We start from the raw sequence: 21307 nt of genomic DNA, 5'->3' as shown, positions 1-21307 counted from the left end.
TAAATAAGTTGAAATGAATATAAATATTACCTCCATTTCACTCAGAGAAAGCAGTAATGAGTTGTTTGCAAACTGCATTAGCAGACCATATGCTAAATATTAATATGAGTATTCCATCATTTACAAGGATAATACCTACAAAGGCTACAAAAATATGCTGAGCAAAGGAGTTTTTTTTGATTCCTCCTTGTTCACCTCATTGGTAGAGGGGACGTGGTGCTGCAGACTTCCACTAAACAGGCTGTGACAATGTTAGCCTGTCCCAGCTAGTACTGTCCCAAGAAAATGTTCACACACAGCTGGGGGCATTAGGCTTACACTAGGCTGCAAATGGGCCCAATCTACAATCCTAAACCTGCTGCAATTTACAGGATCTGTATCTTCAGCCATTCTCCATATCCTGGTGTCATAAAGCAACCCTACTCAGTTAGCTGTAATGAAATACTGCTCCAGCTATTTACATCCCAGACCTGCAACCATTTCAGTCAGTTTACGTGGGAGAAGAAGAAAGGTGAAGAAAAGAACAATCAAATTGTACAGAAGAGCAACACCTGGGGCCAACAGAAGCCCTACAAACAAATGTTATTTAGCATGGGTGGCAATTTCTGGCCTCTGAAGTCAAACTGCATAAAGCAGTCCCTTGACTTATTCAGCTTTATACACGTAGCCTGAGGGACTTCAACACAAGGAAGTCTGGCTTGGTAACGTTTAAATTCAGGTGCTGGCCCAAAAAGCAACTCTACGCTCCTGAAACTGGTAAGTTCCCTAGGTAGAGCACGTGGCATTGAAGAGTGAGTGCCTATCCACCCATCCAATCAACCACTTAGGCTAATAGGAATGGATCACACCCCATTACTGAATGGTAAAAACATACAAGCTGGCCATTTAGGAACAGGAGGAGGCCTATCCATTAATTCTCACACCTTCGGGACACTAAGAGTCTCTGAGCTAGCACTTACAAAACAGGAGATGCAGACTTTTGAACCCTCTCTGTGATTTAGGTAGTTTATCACCCCTTCTGTTAATAAAAGACTACTCAGTGGTAACAGTGGCAAAGCCATCTTCATACAATAAACCACTATTCAGCAAATATAAGACTTGGTCTTCTAAAGTCTAAGGAAACCATCTCACCCTGCATCTCCCACCTGACAAGGAAGTACTCTGATAGGCTGACCTGTAAAGAACATGGGAGTTGGATGTAAAGATATATGCCCTGGCTGCCACTACAAAACCTTGAAGCTGATTCTATGATTTGATATTATAGTCTGTATTTTTTCCACTTCAGTTACCTTAATTTCCATGGTAGGAACAACAACATCCAGGTCCTTCAGTTTAATAATTGGCTGGTCAGCTGGAATACTTATTTGTTCTGTAATTGAAAGGAATTAATAGTTTTAAATTCAGAACTAGAAACATACATCAAAATTGACAAAAACCAGCTTACATTGTTTCTGGGACCCAAAACCTCACTGTAAACTTTTGTCCTGGACTTTGATACTCAAGAGTCTGAGCCTTACAGTGCAAGTAATTACTATGACTTCTAATACAGACTAAATTCTACATCTATCAAAAATAGGACACAGTGCTAACACCATATCTCTTTTAATTAAATATCAATATTTTTAATCTGAAAAAACAAAATCTATCTTCACTATGAAAACAAACATTTTTCCAAGACTTACTTCTTTGAGATTTCCACGGAGTAGCATCTACATTTGCTAATGTGATGTAAGCATCACAAAGTGCTCCAATGTCTCTAACCATATGAGCTCTCTTTTTTCTTACGATATTGATTATAGTGCTAGCAGCCTCCATTCTGTCCTAAAAAAGACCCAAAGGAATACAAATATCAGATCTTGTAAACTACACCTTGTAATATTAAAGATGTATCATAACATGAAGCCAGTGAAGTACAACTGAGATATGTCCTATGAAAACAGAGCAAACTGCAATAATGGACAGCCCTTTGTAACATGAACTAAAATAATTAGAAGAAAAATTTTGTGCTGTCTAAGACACGATGAATAATGTAAAATGTAAGATTGGGGTTGGAGAGGGAGCAAATATGTCCAGGCAAAGTGCAAAAAAACCTTCAGAAAAGGTTTCTGAAAAAAGGTCCTCTTTAGAAAAGAGGACAGGTAGGTCTGGATGTTCTCCCACCATCTGCCTGCTTCTGTTGCATCCTCCCAGCTGAAGAAAAGTCCTGTACGCAAAAGGCAAGAACCTGACTATGCATTCCTTCTATGCCTGACTCTGAGACACTTAACTGACTTTAGCATAATCCCATTCCAAAGGGTGGAACCACAAAAAACCTACAGATTTGAAAGAAAGGTGAAAAAAAGCCACATAAAAATGTGCTGAATAAATGTATGATTGTGGGGGCTAAGAAGGCAATGACAATCATGCCAGGCCTACAATCATGGGGGAAAGAATGGGCATTAATCTAGGGGAGGGATGATTCCAAAGACAGGTTCCAACAAAAATTAAGCAATAGCAACATTAACATGAAACTACAGCTCAGTATTACCTATCATCATGGCTTTTAACGTATAAAGGAACTTACTCCATTCAGGATGTACTTTTAACAATAAACCCACCCAAGTCTTTCTTGCATCTAAAATGCCTTTTACAGAATGACACATCAAGGAGTTTTATCAAAAAAGTCTCAGCAATAATCGGGGCTCTTTGTGGCAGGAAATGTTAACTGTATTTTGTTCAACCCCATAATTACTTCTTTTAATAATAATTACTAATGTACACACGAAGGGGGGTTTTTATTATTAAAAGTACTTTTCCCTCCTACTGTTTCTTAACAAAAGTCAGCTGATGAGCTCTGCAGTAAAATGCCACTTGACATGTTTTGTTTTTTTTTTTTTTCATTTTTTAACAAAATTAAAGGACTGAATGTAATTAATAGAATAGAATTTTTTGTAGTTACCACATCAAGCTGGGAGATTTCTTTCGGTGCATTTTTAATTAACTTATTTCTTCTTATTGCATCTGGCTTTGCGAGGAGTTCATCTTTGTTAGCATTAGCCAAAGCTAATATTATAAACAAAGTATGATGAGGATGATCCAGTGAAATTCTAGACATTAGCTGTCAACAAAAACAAAAAGATCCCATTATTGAAAACTGTACAGAAGAAAAAAAAAGACACTTAATTAACATTATTAATTCTTTTGAACTTCTAAGGTTCCTAAGAAGAAATAAAACGGTAATACTCAGATGGTATTTCCACAACTGAAAAAACATCCAAAGTACATTCCTATAGCTGCATAAGTCTAGTCTTATACAACAAGAAAATCAATTAAGCAGAAAGGAAAAAAGTCCCCACCATACTAATTTTGCACCACTTATTTTTAATACATCCTTATCACCTACGTAACTTGTTTAGCTACAACTGCACAGAGGGAGATGGATATTGTTTAGAAGGAGGCACTACTAAGACAATCAAGAATCTTTAAATAAGAAAAGCATAAATTACATTATTCAGAACTTCGTGAAATCCTAAACCACCCATCATCTTAGTTCCCATCCGAGCGGCCAGCTGGTACATCAGAGGCAAAAACTTGTATGAGGGAATCTTCTGTGCATTTTCCTGTAGTAGAGAAAATTCAGTTAGAGAGGTGTACTAAACACCAAACAAAAACTGTAATTATAAATTTTTTTTAAACTAAGAGTAATCATGGCTGCGTGACCAAACATTAGTTCAGTGAGTATCACATCATCTTGGCCCATGTCTCCTAAATGCTACAAGTCGTTCACAGGAAAAGTAATGTTTTCTATTCTACATTTCATAGCTTTTCAACTAAAAGTATATATAATTTAAACAAGAATAATGTACTTAAAGATGTTCAAGACGGGTAGTTTCCAAGATATGTAAAGAGCAAGGTGACCACAGTAAAAGCTCATGAGATATGCTTAATCACACAAATTTTTCAAATTAAAGTGCTAAACTAAGTTAAATTAAAATGCATTGAGAAATACAGATCTCACTGATGAAAAACTAAATCATGAGCAATGACAACCGAAAAAAGCAAGTTTTGCAGGAAAAGTTAAGCAGTTACATAGGAAAGCATACTGCATAGCACTGCAATTCATCTTCTAGAAACCTAGAAGAAGGAAACGGAAGATGGATAATTTGTCAAAGCGTTAGGAAAAAACAGAGCAGACATATACCTTCATCATTTCATTGACTCTGTCCACTCCAGGATTTTCAAGCCATAGTGAACAGAGTCGGAATATCCACATATCATGTTCTTCTCCACTTAGTAAACAGCTGATATAGTTCTCCACTGCTTTACACAGGAAACGTTTACGATCCTCAGTTAGGGCTTGTATGGCACATTCATCCAGTTCAAGTTCTCGCTGAACCTTCACCGTGTATCTATGTGAACAGACATTATTTTTAAACATCAGATTAACTCTTAATGAACTTATAGCAAGGACATCCCTTGCTCTCTTACTTACTAATTTAACATTTTTTAAGTTGCTTTGTATGTACAAGCACAGCAAAATAAACATCTGAGAAATCAAATTGTGGGAGCTACTCCTGTGGTGTATGCACAAAGACCCACTGCGCTAAGTAAATTTTCAGTCAGTGTCTTCTTTTAAATGATTTAATCTCAATATTGGTATAAATGTGAATATCCAGTACAGATCATTTGTGTAAAGACTTCAGCTTCCAACAGCTGAAAGTCATCCTTTTCTGCCCACTTGCAATTGTTCTTACTAAATCCATATGAATCCTATATTAAAATGAATTCTACTCTTTCACTGAATGTGTAATGGAGAAAAATCTCAATAAATTTATTTTCACTCAGTAACTTTTTCTTTGTCAAATAAACTGAACAGATCCAGGGAATAAACATGAATTCCAGGCCATGATCACCCATACTGTTTAACTGTTGTAACAGTCCTTGGCTGAGTTTTGGCCCACACTACCTAGCACATGCATAGACCACGTTCAGGCACAGTTCAGAAACTATTCACAGGAAGCACTATGGATTAGGCCACTGTTTCGTGGAGAAGTTAAAAATCAGCTGTAGAGATGTGACCCATACTGTACCTCTTGCCTAGAGAGTTGTTAGAGATGGAGCCTTTGATAGCTCCACAGTAACCAACTTCTCCATTTTAATGCTCACCTATTGGTTTGAACTCTACGCTCCCTGATGAGGCCGACCTCCTCCTTGGCCTTCTTCAGTAGGGCCTGCTTATTTTCAAACTCTGAGGATTTCATGTAATTCTCAATTCGCTGGTACTGGTTATCAGAGAAACGAGCCAAAGACAGGAAGGCCTTCATCTTTCCTTTCTTCAGCTCATCAATGCTCTCTCCGCTGTGGCTTGCAGCAATTTCCACAGCCTAAAGGGGAAGTAACAACAACGGTAAAATGGATAATCAGACAAACAGTGCTGCATAATACTTGATTAAACTTTATTATCAGAGAAAGTTGGGGGTTTTTGGGGGGGAAGTTGAGGCTGGAAGGGACATTTGGAGGTCATCTCATTTAACCTCCCCTGCTCAAGCAGGGTCAACCTGCTCAAACAGATTATTTAATGTTGCCTGTGATGGAATACATATGCATACAAAATGAAATCTAGCAGGCTGAGTATTTTTCTCATAAGTGAGTTTAACCTTTGAGAAGTGTTTCAGTGCAAACAGCAAAAAAGATTATCCTGTATGAAGCAGCTTTAATAACTATACAGGCGTTTTCTACACTTTTCTATCTTTTAGAGTAACTAGGCATGAAGTTTTACAATAGTCTTAAAACCTTATATCACAAGATGGTGAGAAAAATAAAGGAAGGCAGTCCAAAAAGTGCCACTTATATATCAAAGTCATGGATTCAAATCACAGTGATGAAAGCACATAGACAGTAATAGGGAAAAGTGACTATGCTGAATTTCACAAATTAGTATGAAATAAAGAAATGCAGAGTGGACAAATATTAATACAAATGTTTCTGTAACTGGCTAAGAGTTAAAAAAAAATAAATTGCAGTAGTTTGAAACACTAGAATAAGACTTTCCAGCACTTTCAGGGGTAACCTTATCACTCTCTACAACTACCTTAAAGGAGATTGTAACCAGGTGGGGGTTGGTCTCTTCTCCCATGTAACAAGCAACAGGACAAGAGGACATAGTCTTAAACTGTGCCAGGGGAGGCTCAGGTTGGATGTTAGGAAGAATTTTCTTCACAGAAAGAGTGACTGGACATTGGAATGGGTTGCCCAGGGAGGTGGTGGAGTCACCATCCCTGGAAGTGTCAGGGAAAGACTGGATGTGGCAGTGAGTGCCATGTTCTAGTTGACATGGTGGTGGTTGGTCATAGGTTGGACTCGATGATCTTGGAGGTCTTTTCCAACTGAAGTGATTCCCTAATTCTATGAAATACAAGGGCCACACTGAAAACCTGATGAGTGAATTATCTGTCTTGAGAAGGAAGGACTGGGAACGTGGAACAGGAAACTAGACTAGTAGTTGTAATCACTGCACTTCTAAGCCAATATTAGACGTTTCACTGTGAATTCTATAAAGCCCTATTCTGAACATTTTGTAAGATTACAATGTTAATAAAATACCATGTGAAACTATAATGTTTTTATAAGGAACCACACTTCTAATCCAGAAAAATAAAGCCTGTATTGAAAAATCAGCTTGACATTCTAACACCATATTTTAGCACAGCATTATCTCAAAGACAGTGTATTTCAAAGACCACATGCACCTTTTCTAAGTATTTCTGCATGATGACTGTAGGGTTTTCCAAGCATGTTTCTGCTAACCAGGTTCCACACAGTCTCAGGCACTCTGTATACATCAGTTTCAGGTGAGGATCATTCTCAACCTTTGAAAAAGCAAGTTTTGGGAACAAAATTAAAGAGAGAGAAGCATCAAAAAACACCACCTTTTATATACGAGGTAGGCAATTTCTAAAGTTTTAAAGCCTGAATAGAATTCAATCACTGAGGCCTATTACATATAATGCATCTACAAAGTCATTTACCATCCACATCTACAGCAATCGATTACCTTAAATCACGTTCACATTCTATGTTGGACTAAAGGAGAGCATGTATTTTAAAATACCTGATAATCTGAACAATGGAAAGCAGGATAAACCAATGACAAAATGTAATAAAAAATACATAAATTCACAGCATGTTTCTGGAATTGCATTTTCTAATATCCCCACTTAGTCTGAAGTACCACAGTACAATCCATAGATAACATTCAGGAATCATGATAACTAAATTATTCAGACAGACATCTACATGGAAACTTGATTAAAAGTGCTCCAAGGAGATGATGGAGCAGGTTTCCTAAGGACTTGACTCCGGATCAGATGCTCAGCTTTAACTGTAGAGTAGGACAAGTTTGCAAAATACTTCTAGTACAGTGTACGTATTAAAGATCACACGATCAAGATGACAACACTGACTGTGAAATACTGAAGGATACCATAGGCTGTGAAAACACAAATCCTCCTTACATAGGGAGGGTAAATGTAACACTGAAAGGATTAAATTTTTGGAGGGCCTCATCAACTGATTCATGGAGAAATCACAATAATCAGAAAACCATCAACTCTTGATTTTGCCCTGATATGTAAGGAGAACTTGGCCAAAAATTATCCAGCTTTTCTGAAGTCTGATATTCCTTAATAACGTATGTGGATTCAAAGCAAATGTCTTTTACCCTCCAAAAGTACTCAAAGAAAGCCATCGTAGCTGAACATAAATGTAAGGACACGAAGGCATTTTTACCACAGTGCTACACAAAATTAAGTTCTATCCAAATATTTGTCAACTATATTTTAACCAACATCATCCAGAGAGACCTGGATGGGCTGGATTAATTGGTCAAGACCAACTATATGAGGTTCAACTAGGCCAAGTGCCAGGCCCTGCCCTTGGGTCACAACAACCCCAGGCAGAGCTACAGGCTTGGGGAAGAGTGGCTGCAAAGCTGCCCAGAGTAAGAGGACCTGGGGGTGCTGGTTGACAGTGGCTGAACATGAGCCAGCGGTGTGCCCAGGTATCCAAGAAGGCCAGTGGCATCCTGGCCTGTATCAGCAATAGTGTGGACATCAGAACCAGGGCAGTGATTGTCCCTCTGTGCTCGGCACTGGTGAGACCACATCTCAAATCCTGTGTTCAGTTTTGGGCCCCTCACTGCAAGAAAAGATACTGAGGTGCTGGAGCGCGTCCACAGAAAGGCAACAGAGCCGGGTAAGGGGTTGGAGGACAAGTCTTAGGAGTAGCAGCTGAGGGATCAGGGGTTTTTTAATCTGGAGGAAAGAAGGTTCAGGATGGAGGGATCTCATCACTCTCTTACAACTACCTGAAAGGAGGTTGTAGTTTCCCAGGCCACAAGCGACAGAACAAGACGAAATGGCCTCAGGTTGTGCCAGGGGAGGTTTAGATTGGAGAACAGAAAAAATTTCTTCGCTTTAATTTTCTCTCAGGGGAAAACTTCAGAAAGTGGAATTAGGATCTTAAATACTTTAATTCCCATAAGTTTATACATAACACATACCTGAAACCAATCTGCATCTAACTTTTTTATCATCGTTTTAAGTATATTCAGTGCAAGACTCTCTTCTTTTTTAGCCCAGAAAACCTGAGCTTCTTCTAGTTGCCATTCAGAAATGCCACATCCCTCTGGATTGTGTTGTTTGATCTGAAACATAGCTCTTTCTGGAAGCTGAAATTGAAAAAATAATCATAAACAGAAAACACGTCTATAAATACAAACTATGAATAGGTTCTACATAGCTTAAGTCTCCAACTAACTGAGTCATTGAATAAACTTAGAATACAGTTCATCTTTAACGTTCTTAAAAATTATGTTCTTTTCCAAACTAAAAAACTTAACATCTTTTCCTGATCTTTCCTGGAATTTGTTACCTGTGTATTTTTAGCAGTTCTTGCCAATCTAGAGAGCTCCACCAGATGTTTGGTCAGGATGTCTTTAATACATTCTCTTTTGGTATTGTCATTCTCCTTCTCAAGCAAGATCTCCAAAATGACAGTGCGCAGAGCCATGATAGGTTCCTGGAAATGGAAGTCACTGTCCTTGAGAAGTTGGGACTGTCTCTGCCATTTCAAATAAATGTCATTCAGTTGTTGAGCAGTAACAGATCTGCAATTGTTACAAAAAGAAAAAAGACCAGTTACTAATTCTCATTAAACATTTGTGAAACGCAAGATGAGTTAAAGTGAACTACTGAGGAATTTCACAAACTACAGTTCCAAACCAAGAAATAGTCCATAAAACCCTACAAATGTTTGCTATATGTGGAATAAACTGGCAGCCTTCCAGTTTTAACAAACACGAAGATTACTAAGGTGAACCGCTCCTCTGTAAAAATGGATTACAAAAAACCCTTGTGTTAAAGGTCCATCAGCAAAGGGAATTGCATTCAAACAGAGGGCTGCTTAAAAGATCACAGACCGAGACACCTGTTTTATTATATAGGTTATATATGGATTAATACAAGAATAAATTCTAAACTGTCACACTGCAGGTTGCCATTTCATGTATTATTCTCTTAGGTAACTCATTAACTGCAAAAAGCAGTAAGGTTCTGGACAGGTTGAATGACTGCAGGTTGACTATTAGATACCAAACTGATACAACTGTGACAGAGAAAATTCAATGTTAATAGCACTACTGAGATAAATACCTTCCTGGTATTAGAGATCCATCAAAAAAGTGATTTAAACTGAAACAACTTCCAATAGAGCTATGGGCATCATGAAGGAAATGGAAAACATTTTTAGAAAAGAAACTACAAGAGGATGGCTCAGTTACCTGAGTAAAGCAAAATCTAGGAGATATGACTGCTACCCTGGAGTATACTAAGGAACTCAATACAAATGAAAGAAAATAATTATTTAAAATACAGTACTGGCATAATATCAAATAATTCAAACTAGACTGTGAATAAATCCAGTCTGAAAATAAAGAGAATCTAAAATTGTCTTCACATAGTAAAGCTAAAATCCCTTAAGATCAAATTTTGAGACGCTCATGAATGAAATTTGTTGAGGTCATTACAATTTTCGTGCTATGTTTGATTACTAAAAATTCTGAAAGCTCAGAAAGTAATGTGAAACAATCTTAAAAAACTACCTGGAGAAGAGCAGACCTGTGTTTTCCAACTCTCCAATTAGCTGTAGTCTACAAAGGGTTGGGTATAATGAATAAACAGATTCAAGACTGCCTTTGCACAGCTCTTTGACTTCATTCACCCTACGGATTTAGCAGAGAAACAATAAATTTATTTTTTTTCCACTATCCACAAGAAATTCCAAGTTTACGTAACATAATTTCCACACAGTGAACAGAATGTAAACAGCCAAACTATTCAGTCTGGAGTTATTTTGTATTACCATTAAAATGAAAAAAAAATTTTGTCAATAAATGAAAACACAGTAAGCATATATAAACCCCAAAGCCTATATGATAGCTCAGCCAAAGAAGAGCACCCAACACTGAAATCCACTTAAGAGGAACACAAAGTAAAGGGTGTATACAACAGGAAATGTATCTTCAATTAGCACACAAATTATATATGCACAGATGACAAACTGAAGTTAAAAACTTAGAAATAAAGTTGCAGTCTGGAAGTATTAATTTTATTCTATGCATGAGACTTTATTTAAGGCCATAAAACCCCACGATAGTCTTTCATATATAACCTGGGACTAGAAACACATACATTGTCTCCCTCTCTCTCTGTAACAGCACAGTATTTGCATACAGTTACCTGGCATCTTTAAGACTGTCATGGAAAGCAGAGAATTCCTTATCTCGTAAAGACTGAAGAGCATCATACAATGATTCATGGTAACCTGGTCTTTCTGTTTCATCTCTAAGAAATAAAACAAAAGTAACATAAAATAAAAGGAAAAGTACATTTCTCTACAAAGACATCAATTTTACCTTTATGACATATATTTTTAGTTGTACATTTTCTGCAGCTGGATTGCTATTTTGATTGATAAAAATGATGACGTAACCCTTTACATTTTAAATTAATTTTGCATTTTATAAATTCAAGCTGTTCTTTTTAAACAAAATAAAAACAGTAATTGTCAAAATATTTGGAATACAGAGATTATGTTCACAGTTGCATCAAAAATATGCCACACACTCAACTGCACAATAAAAGTTTAATCACAATATTTCTCTCAGTATTATGCTGATAGATATTATAGTATATATACAACTTCAGTTAAGAATCAACAGTTTTGTACAGTTAACTTCAGAAATATTTTTAAAATAGAAAAAATAAATAAAATCAAAAGGTTTAAAAAACCCATAGTGTTCAGTTTAATTTTCCCTTCTTTGCCCTCTTGGCTTTTCTTTCTCCTGCCATCTCTCTCATCTTGCATGTTCTTTTTCTGCTCCTGTATTAAAGCTGACTACTCTGTTTGCCTAGGAGGGTTATACAGACCCTAACCCAGGGATGAAGAGAGCACACCTATAAGAAGTTTGTTCTGATTGTGGCAAAACAAATGCCCTTCAACAGGCTGTTCGTGATGTCCTCCGGATGAATCTTACCAATGATCTCATGACAGTGCAGGAGAAGAGAATGAACACACCAAGAGTGTGTCCCCCAGAACACCTCTCTGTATGTCTTAGGAGAAAAATCCTCCCTTCTCCTGATTACTAAAAGTTGATGTAGGAGGGGACCCCACCATGTAACTTATGCTTTGCCAAAATGTAGTGTGTCTATTCTATATTCTTCCTAAAACGTGCCATGATGCAGCTCTACTAAGAAGGGACAGACACAGATCCTGGCTAGTCACATGAAATAACTACTGCCATATATCCAGCTATACATTAAGGGAGGAGATTACTCTTTATGAGGGAATAGCCATAAATCAATACTGGTGTTTGTCTATCCAGGTCTTGATAACCTCTTGGGGCTTATTAAGTAATATTTTCCCCATTTCCTTACACATTAGACATTAAAAACTATCTAAGCCTCATTTCTACTTAAGGTAAGTTAAGTCAAAAATTGAAAAATTCAGTTTACAATTTTGAACAATCAAAAACAATTACCCATGTACAGTTTCCCAGGAAAATGGAAAGCGATGTGCATACAAACCAGACAAGTATAAGTGAAAAAGACTGCTTTTACATTCAATTATTAAGATAAATTAGGCGACCTTCTTCACAGAAACTAGATTCTCACCTTGCCTTTTTTTGCTTGGATCTGACACCACTGTCTTTTGCTTAATAAACTAGCGAAAGTTGGTTTACCTGACAAAAGAGATGTGGCCCCATTGCATATTCCTCCATGCTGCCTGGTAGCGCATTTCCTGCAGTTCCATGCACCACTCGGTGTTTTCATGTTCCAGCCCTTTTAAATACATGGAAAGAGTGTGGCAAAGACCAAAATTCTGCAAAGCCTGGAATTAAGAAAATTACTACAAGTTGATTTTCCTCCTTTATTAAACTGAAGTGTTTTTTGAAAACACTTTGTTTTATTTTGCAAACAAAGAAGCCTTTGCAGGTATGACAGAATCATAAGTATTTCTAAACTCAGCACTACAGAAGATGAAAACTTTTCAATAAAACTACTAATCCCACTATTGATATCCGCACCCCCAGGAATGCAGTTTCATTACTACCACCATGGCTGGCATTTTTTAAAACAGATTTCCACACTCTGCTTCAAACTAACTATAAGTTCACATTTCTCCATTCCATCATTCCCAACAGTAAGTCAAAATGGATTTTACATAATGAACAGTTTTCCTGGATTTGAAAAGGTTTCCTGCAACACCTATCTGTTTGAAGACCATAATGTCTTTATAATTGTGACCAGTTAACCAGATTATGCATGCAGCCATTATGAAGGAGAAATGCAATGGAATTTTAGCAAGGATACTAAATAATCTGGGGTAAGAAAATAAAAGAAAATCTTCACAGGAAAATGAAATGAGGAGAGAAACAGATACACCTGTACTACATTATTACAGAACTGGTGTAAACATTTTTAGGCTAAAAAAGCAACATACTTTTTAAGGGTTCAAAATAACATAAATTCTATTTATTTATTGTATTGGAAATACCAGTTTCAGTCAGATAGTTGCCATAATGGAGAGGTTTAAAGAATAAGATAGGAAAAGTACCCAATTACATTACTTTTCTTATCCTGTCATTTTAGGAGCTGGTCAAAATCTGTAAAAAATTAAATATACTTATTTTTAAGTATTTCACAAAATTCATCTCCCATGACATGGGTGAGTGACAAGAGGAATAGGAACCTTAATGTTTTCAGGACAAATATCGAGTTGTCTTACATTACACAGTTTGGATTATGTATGACAATGGGCTGCACTTGATGAACAAAAGGATTGCTTTCAGTCCTAAAACAATTTTGGACTTAATACGAATGACTCAGTAGGATGGATATCAATTCCTACATTTATTTCCTCTTCTAAAATAAGATTACCTCTATTATTCCTGCCTGGCGAGTAGATGGAGAGAGGCTTGTCTCAAGGTCATATGTTACAAGGGCTTTCTCCCATACTGCTTCATGCTCATATGTTCTTAGCCTGTTGTAAGTTAACAGGACATTTTCAATTGAAGTTCCTTACTAATAAATTAAAGCAATGACTTCAAAGAACATAAGAACATTAATAAATTATACCGTGCTAATGGCTGTAACATTCTTCCTCCACCACAGCCATAGAGACTGTCAGGTTCTCCAATGCTTCTGTATATGTCCATGAGAAGGTCCTAGAACATGCACCACAAAAATGAAGTTACCTTTTTTTGGAACCAGTTCAAGTTAGTTTTACATATATCATGTAAGTTTGTAAATACAAGTCCTTGCATGCAACATTATCATTGTTAAACTTTCCTTTATGCAGTATCTGAGCCTGCTATCATCACAGGAAAAATAGCTATGCAGATTAGCAAAACTCTCTTCAGGACTACCCACCTACTCTGCTATTTTATTAAACAAAAAACCAGAACTGGGCCTTAGGTGGACTGCTTGAAAAGCAAAAGGCAGTAGCACTGAAGGAGCATCAGACATACCAGCTAAACAATAAACCTTAAAAGTTACACAAGCACAGTTCTGGAATAATGAACAATTCAAAGAAGCAGCTTAGACAAGGCTACTGGATCAGATTTGATATATCAAATAAACTTGTAGGAGATAATACTACTTTGGTTTTGATTAGTACAGCTTCTCACACCACACTGTACATTTTTAATGAACACATATCTCTGATAAAACAAACTGAAAAATACTTGGCTGGTTATCAACACGAGGTCAGTTCTTTCAGGGAACAAAGTCTGCTTGCTTTGATGTAAAATTTGCCATTAATTAGTGTGTCAGGTGAAGGAATACTCAATTTAACTTGTCTAGAAGGAGACTAAGTTCACTTTGAATTAAAGCATGAGGAAAACTTTCAAACACAATTTTTGAATTCAACTAGACCTGCCTTCAACTTGGATGAAACCTACTGTAACAGTAATTGGATGAGAAAGTGTGCTTTCAGATTATGAAGCACATATGTACCTGTAAACTTAAGCCAGTTTCCTCTTTACTTTTTTCATTCAAAGTACTAATAGTTGTTTTTTGACTTTCTTCTTCAAATGTCAAACTCTTGGCTGCTTTAAAAGATCTAAAAGGAAAATTTCAACCAGTAAAGTTAAATGAAATTTCATACAAAGGACTAAAGAAATTCTGAAACAACACTTAAAAAATAAGAGGCACAAACAACAAATGCAAGACCATGCCTGTCATACCCCTAAATTATTCAAAATAGTTCTCCACTAGCATAATAATCAGCTGAACTGAGAACATCAGCATCAAGGGATTTTAACAACAAGGCGTTTTTTCAAAGATTAAAAAAAACACCCTGTAATTTCCAATGTTTTATTAGATCAAGTTGCTTTTGTGAATGGCCAAAGTGTTCTTTTTTCTGTGAAAGAATAAAAGCAGTTAGTTAATGTATATGCTTACAATCTTACTCTTGTTATATTTTCACTATCTTAGAGTTATTTGCAACAAAAACAAAACTTCTAAACTAGTTTCATATTTTGATCTTGCTAGACCAGAAGACAAAGAAGAAAACTCCTTCTCTACAAGGATCATTCAGCTCAATCCACACACAATTCTGGTCATCATTCTGGGGTTTCTTTCTCTCCTTGATTAACTTCTGGCTTTAATTTAAACAATAGCACTAAGAAAAGCTTCTGATTACAAGTCAGTGTGGTTTGGATCACATTCAGGGATTGGTAGAAATATTTTCCATGTCTGTACATGCAGCTATGGAATATTTTTAAAGCTTCCTTGACTTTTCACATAACAAAACACTACTGGGACACACAGAACATGACTCATTTTACCAGAAATGTCAAGAAACTGCATTCCTCAAGCCACGTACCTTTTCTGCTGTTTGTCTCTATTTATCTTGTCTGCGTAGATTTCTGCGTAGAGCAAGGCTGTGAAGTGAGCAGCACAAGACTGTGCTGCTATAGCAACCTCAAGATAATTCAGATCCAGCCAGAAGCTGTCATCAAAAACTGTACCTGAAGCAGATCTGATTAAATAAAGACTTTAATACTGCTGTAACAGACCTTCTCTCTAATATTAAACAAAATAAATCCAATCTAACTATAAAGCTTTCCAAAGGCTAATTTTATTTTAGCACCCCCCTCAAAACCCAAACTACAAGAAGGTTATCAGACAAAAAGTTTTTAGAAAACTCCTTCAGCATAGTTAGAATCCTTTAAGGCTAGCCATATCACTTCTGTAAAAAAGGCAAGGTCACTACTATATCTTCATTCTTTTAACTGACATGTTCCCTATCATGTTCTTCTTTAATCTAGAGCATCAACAGATCTTAGAACAGTCATAATTAAATTAAAGCAACATTTTGGAAAGTGATAATTCACCTCTTTTGTCTTCTTAAGTAATCAACAACAGCAAGCATGGCTCGTCGAGATACTTTATCCAAACTTCTAAAATTATGGGTTTCTTGCTCTGGGATGCATATTTCAAAGGAAAGAATATAATGAACTTTTGTCATAACATATGCTTTTTACAAAATAAAAAGGTCTATTTTGTACTCAAGAAAGTACACTAAAAACTTCCTTGGATGGCATTTCCAAAATTAAACTAATAGTTTGTCACAAAATGTATTTCTCCTCCTTACATGATGTTAAAGACATTACAGTAGTTTATACCACAATTTTATCAAATTATCTTTGTACTAATAATTTATGTATTATATTTCTTCTTACAGAATTCAGAGATGAACTAACATGACTGCACATATCTCCACAACAGACCTCTCCTCTTAGGCTTGAGCCATATAAAGTTATTCCAAAGTCACAGAAATACTTGTTAGTGGCTTTATTGCAGATTTCAGTGTGGATGCTTACATAAAAAACACTATTTCCCACATAGAGACACATTTAAAGAATTTCTATTTCCATGTCTTGCTTCTGGATTAAAAAAAAAAATAAAATCAGATGGCTAAAGGTGGTGTGCCATTCACTTGTTTAATAATTTCTCCATTTTCCTGGTAATTTTTGATTTATCAATTACAAGAAGGAAGAAAAAGGGAAAGCATAATCAAAGATTTGATTACTACTATGTTACAGTAAGATGCAGAACCAGCAACTTCCCCTAAAGAATGCAAAAGCCATATTTTAAAGAAGAAGTATGTGGGCATTTTGTGTGTTTCAACAAACAGAAATGAATGACACTTAGTGCTACCAAAGACCTTACAGAAGGAACACCAGCTCCCACATGCTTAACTTTCAGAAGACATGCAGTGGGGACATCTGACTCTCAGTTCCTAACACACCATGATGTTTGCTCTCCATCCCCACGTGCTGTTCTCCTTGGCAATGGAGACAGCATCTCACAGGCAGGGCCCATTCTGTTGCACTGTGTGATCAACGCCCCAAAGAGACTGCTATTTCCTCTTTTATAATTTCATCAGACGAACAATTGAAAATTTCTGAATGCAGTGACTGGCATGACATTCACACTATTTATGCTTTAAAACTGCCAGTTTCTAGAACTTGAACGTCAAAATGGATCAACAGGAAGACTCCTGTTCAGACGTGCTCAACTCTCTCATGTCTAACTGCCTGGTCTTTCCTAGTTTGGATCCTCAGGGATTGGAATTAATTTAGGTTTTCTTCAATCACAATCTAATTGGAAAGAATGCCAATAGTTTGATTAGAAGGTGCTTTCCTTTTAAAGGAACTGACGGCATTACTTATACTCTGCTGCAGTACTTTCGGTTACAACTTCCTTTCATTCTGCTGGAATGGAACAGGTCTTTTGAATCTACAGGGAGACCATTATCAGTATTTGGCAGAAGCTAAAGCAAGGGTTAGTCTTCTCCAATGAAAAATTCCAGATTAAAACTGCTTTTTATTGTTCTTGTTTGAGCAAGAGAGGAATTTAACTGCCGATTAGTCATTTTAAGAGACAGTCCATGACTCAAGTCTTGCAGCACCATAAAATTGCGTAACATCTAAATTCAGTAACTAATAAACATCATCCAGTTGTGAATAAGGAAAAAAAGTAATACTGAAAAAGCTGCTTGGATGCTGCCAATGAACAGCTTCAAAATTAACATTATCTACACTGAAAAAGATCAAACAATTGGACAGAAACTTCTAAAATTCAGTCCGCCTGCAAGCACACATCATACATTTGATGTCAGGAGATAGTTTTATCACAACCAGAATCCCACTTTTAGTTGAAACAAAAATATTATGGCATTACCTGAATCCGAATATGGAGTAGATCTACTAGACGAGGCAAATTTGCAACAGGCTGTAAAGAACTTCTGGATATGAAGTGACAAAAGATTTCTCCAAGATTCATCTGAGTCATGAAGAACTATATCATGAATCAAGTATGGAAGCAAAGTTTGACACAAGTCTGTTTTCACCTAGAAAACAACCATGCACAGCAGCTGCTAAGAAAGACAACAAAAAACCCCTTTCTTTCTCTAGGTTACAACAACACTGACAACTACTCAAACAAACATGTAATGTTTGAGAAAGAACATGTAATATGAATAATGTAAACCACTCAATGGTGGTATTCAGCTAAAGCAGCCACATAAAGTTCATCCACGTTACAATCATGTCTAAAAACTTGCATTTTAAGAGTATATTTTATGGGTATCTGCAATATATGATTAAAAAGGTTCTGAATTATTTAACAGCAGAAATTACTATTTGTTATCAAGATGAGTAATCACATTTTTAATGCATCACAGCACACACATGTATGATTTAGCTCACCTCACACAGTGGCTTCATTAACTGTAAAACTTCATTTTTCACACCTCCACTGTCCAATATTGAACTAGTTAGGTGCTTGATCCAGGTCTCATGACTTTCTCCCAGAGGAATCCACAGGTTTGTGTCATCCAAAGTTTCTAAACGAGCCTCTGTATCATCAGCAGATACTACAAGAAACTAGAATGAAAATATACATATTACAAATATAAAAAAATTCTAAGGCATTTAAAAAAGCTATACTGCAATCTTCACAGATTAAAATATATTAAATACTACTGATGTTTCAAGTGGCTAACAATATCAATTTTGTTGATGTAAAGTTTTCCAAGAAAATCCGAAAGTACTAAAAATAAAATTTTACTGATAACAACAACAAGGTCATAACAGGCATCATGTTTAGGTCACAAATCAAAAGGGTCAAAATGAGGAGATATCTGATTTATGGTTAATTATGCACTTTTTTCCTGACTTATTTTCCACCAATTTTTTGCATCAAATGACACTGGAATCCTGAGAAAGAGTGTATTACATTCATCAAAGCCTATCTCAAAAATATTTTAAAACACACTTTTTAAAAAAGATCTATTTTTTTTTCTCTACCCCATATGCCACATATGTAAGGTATATCAGAAGAAGTACCTTTTTTCTAGATGTTCTGAAAGGCTGTAGATAGACTAACAGCGGATCAGCTTTATTTTTATAAACTTCCCAAAATTCACTGCCAGACTCTGTGGCTAATATGTTTTTCAAACAGGAAACAGCAGCAGCTCTAACATCAATACTTAAAAAAATAACATACACAACATCGTTATTATTGATTTCATTCAGATATTTGATTTTCAAAATCACCTTTATAAATATACAAGGCAAATAACTCCACAATCTATGTGTGCATCAAATCAGAAAATTTTGGAGCAGGATGTGCCATTGCATATTTTATTATAAAACAAAGCGTGATTATTTCCTCCACAGCACTGCTATCCTCTACAGCACAGAGGAGACTCTCTGGCTTGAGTCCAACCAGGGAGTTTCTAGGAAATGTTCTAAGTTGGACTGGGTAAGTAATGTAAGCCTTGAAGTAGCAAATGGTTGGATATTAACAGGTGTTAGTAACACTTTCAGAGAGTTACTCTGAGCTGATTTGAACAACATACAACTTAAAGGCTCCTATTAAGCTTTGAGCTAACTAAATACAGTAAGTATACTCACCAATTATCTGTTAAAGCAGTATTTATTTGCGTTAACATTATGAAGACCCACTGACGTTTTCTATCTTCAAATAAGTCCGCTGCTCTAGAATCCAGTGCATTTTCAGCACGCTGAAGAGCTATGGCGGAGAAATCCATGGGACCTATTTCTCCCAAACAACTTCCAACAGCCTCTGCAAATGCAAGTAATTTTACAGTCTTTCTGTAGTCTTATGAACACTAAAACAAGGTCTCAGCCTACTTTTAGAACTGAGATTGTTATGGGGTAAAAAGCTGCAAACATTTATAAATACTCACTTAAGGAGCATTATGATTAAAATTACATGTAAAAAAATTTTGCAGCTTAAGACTCACAAATAATAAAGCTATGCTTTTTAACTCAATTTTCTAGGAGTGCCTATGGCTCTGGATGTCCCAGTTTATATCAGATAAGGATTCTATTTTTGCTTCTGTCAGAAACAGGCAAGTGCAAAAGGTCAGGATCACTCATGTTCATTCCCTAAGGGTATGATAAATACAAACAGTAGCCTGTGTAAGCACAAACCATAGACTGTAAACTCAGTAAGAATTAACCTAGATTTTACATAAAATGATGTACCTATGTGTCCCTCACTTGTTTTCCAGACAAAACACGGAAAAGCATAAAACAAAACAAAATTGACCTTGAAAATAATTTTTGAAAAGGGATGTTAATGTTCATCAGAAAGAAAACAAAATCTAATTCCATGTGCTCTTTCTTTCATACTCTGCATGCGCGTGGAAAACGTTTCCATCTTCTACATTGTTTTAATCACCAGAGCAAATAAAGAACACACTGAAGATACACATGTTGGGCTTTGAACTGAATTTAACAAATCATCTAAGGAAACACAATGCAGAGAAGGCTGAAACTTGCAGCTTGCAGAGGTGCTAAAGAATCTGTTATACTGAAAGTCAACATGATTTTCAGTTCTTTAGCATTTGTAATTATCAGTCAGTTTTTTGGAGAGAAGATGTATCAGGTGTACATATAAAGGTGTTTCTGTCTAGTTTAGACATCTAACTTCAGTAATCACCAGCTTTGTGGAGGTAGTCTCCACTTGGGCAAGAGGGGATTTGGATTTTAGTTTTGGATCGAACATTAACCAGGTGCTCAATGTAAATGGTGAGAATAATTTTAATTACACAGAAGAGGCTTTAAGATGGAGAACAACTATTTTAATTTCCACTATGACACATCTACACAATTTTCAGATAAGTTCTTTTCAATTTTTTGGATTATTTTTCAAACTATTAAAGTGACCCATAGAAGCAGATGACTCTTTACTGCGCATAGAACAGACCAGAGTCTAAACTGATTGCAATTTAAATTATTAGTCAAAGCTTTAAAATACAGTGACAAAACAGAAGACATATCAGCCATTTTAACAATCCTGATGGCTACCTCTGGCAAGTAATGCAAAATAGCAGTGGGAAGTAACATTGAGAACAGCCACAGTTTCAGCCTGGTTTTTGTAATGACAGTCCTAATTAGCCCGTGGGGAGTAATGAACTTACCCAGCACTGCTTTTTCTCCTGTATGGTTAACTGCCATCTTGGACAGCTGCAGTAAGCTCACCACCAATTTCACTACTACAGAATCTTCTGGTTTTTCTATCATTCAGAAAGAAAAAATAAATGCCAAAAATGTCAGTGTATTTGTAATGTGAGCATATTAGAAAGAAAGCACTGCTTCAGTGTCTTTTATCTACCAATGTGAACATGCATTTTTAATGTTGAAGCAAGTTGGTATTAAACAGTACATCAA

At 36.2% G+C, this 21307-nt stretch overlaps 1 protein-coding gene across 1 annotated transcript in view; it reads right to left on the bottom strand.

Moving 5' to 3' along the window:
- Window positions 1-21307, bottom strand: part of ATM (ATM serine/threonine kinase) — a 64150-nt gene that overhangs the window by 12696 nt on the left and 30147 nt on the right. The window contains 22 exon segments of the mRNA XM_050333390.1: window positions 1290-1369; window positions 1683-1821; window positions 2939-3097; window positions 3486-3599; window positions 4181-4388; window positions 5146-5363; window positions 6729-6848; window positions 8540-8707; window positions 8911-9145; window positions 10139-10258; window positions 10776-10880; window positions 12278-12426; window positions 13476-13578; window positions 13674-13762; window positions 14553-14658; window positions 15424-15579; window positions 15935-16022; window positions 17787-17955; window positions 18314-18490; window positions 18953-19094; window positions 19523-19694; window positions 21058-21153. Of these exon segments, the coding sequence (XP_050189347.1) occupies window positions 1290-1369; window positions 1683-1821; window positions 2939-3097; window positions 3486-3599; window positions 4181-4388; window positions 5146-5363; window positions 6729-6848; window positions 8540-8707; window positions 8911-9145; window positions 10139-10258; window positions 10776-10880; window positions 12278-12426; window positions 13476-13578; window positions 13674-13762; window positions 14553-14658; window positions 15424-15579; window positions 15935-16022; window positions 17787-17955; window positions 18314-18490; window positions 18953-19094; window positions 19523-19694; window positions 21058-21153 (3113 nt within the window).

This window comes from Myiozetetes cayanensis, unplaced genomic scaffold, assembly GCF_022539395.1.
Source record: "Myiozetetes cayanensis isolate MyiCay16 unplaced genomic scaffold, myiCay2020 scf5-8, whole genome shotgun sequence".
NCBI classification, from domain to species: Eukaryota; Metazoa; Chordata; class Aves; order Passeriformes; family Tyrannidae; genus Myiozetetes; species Myiozetetes cayanensis.
This window is presented reverse-complemented; position numbering and strand designations above follow the sequence as displayed.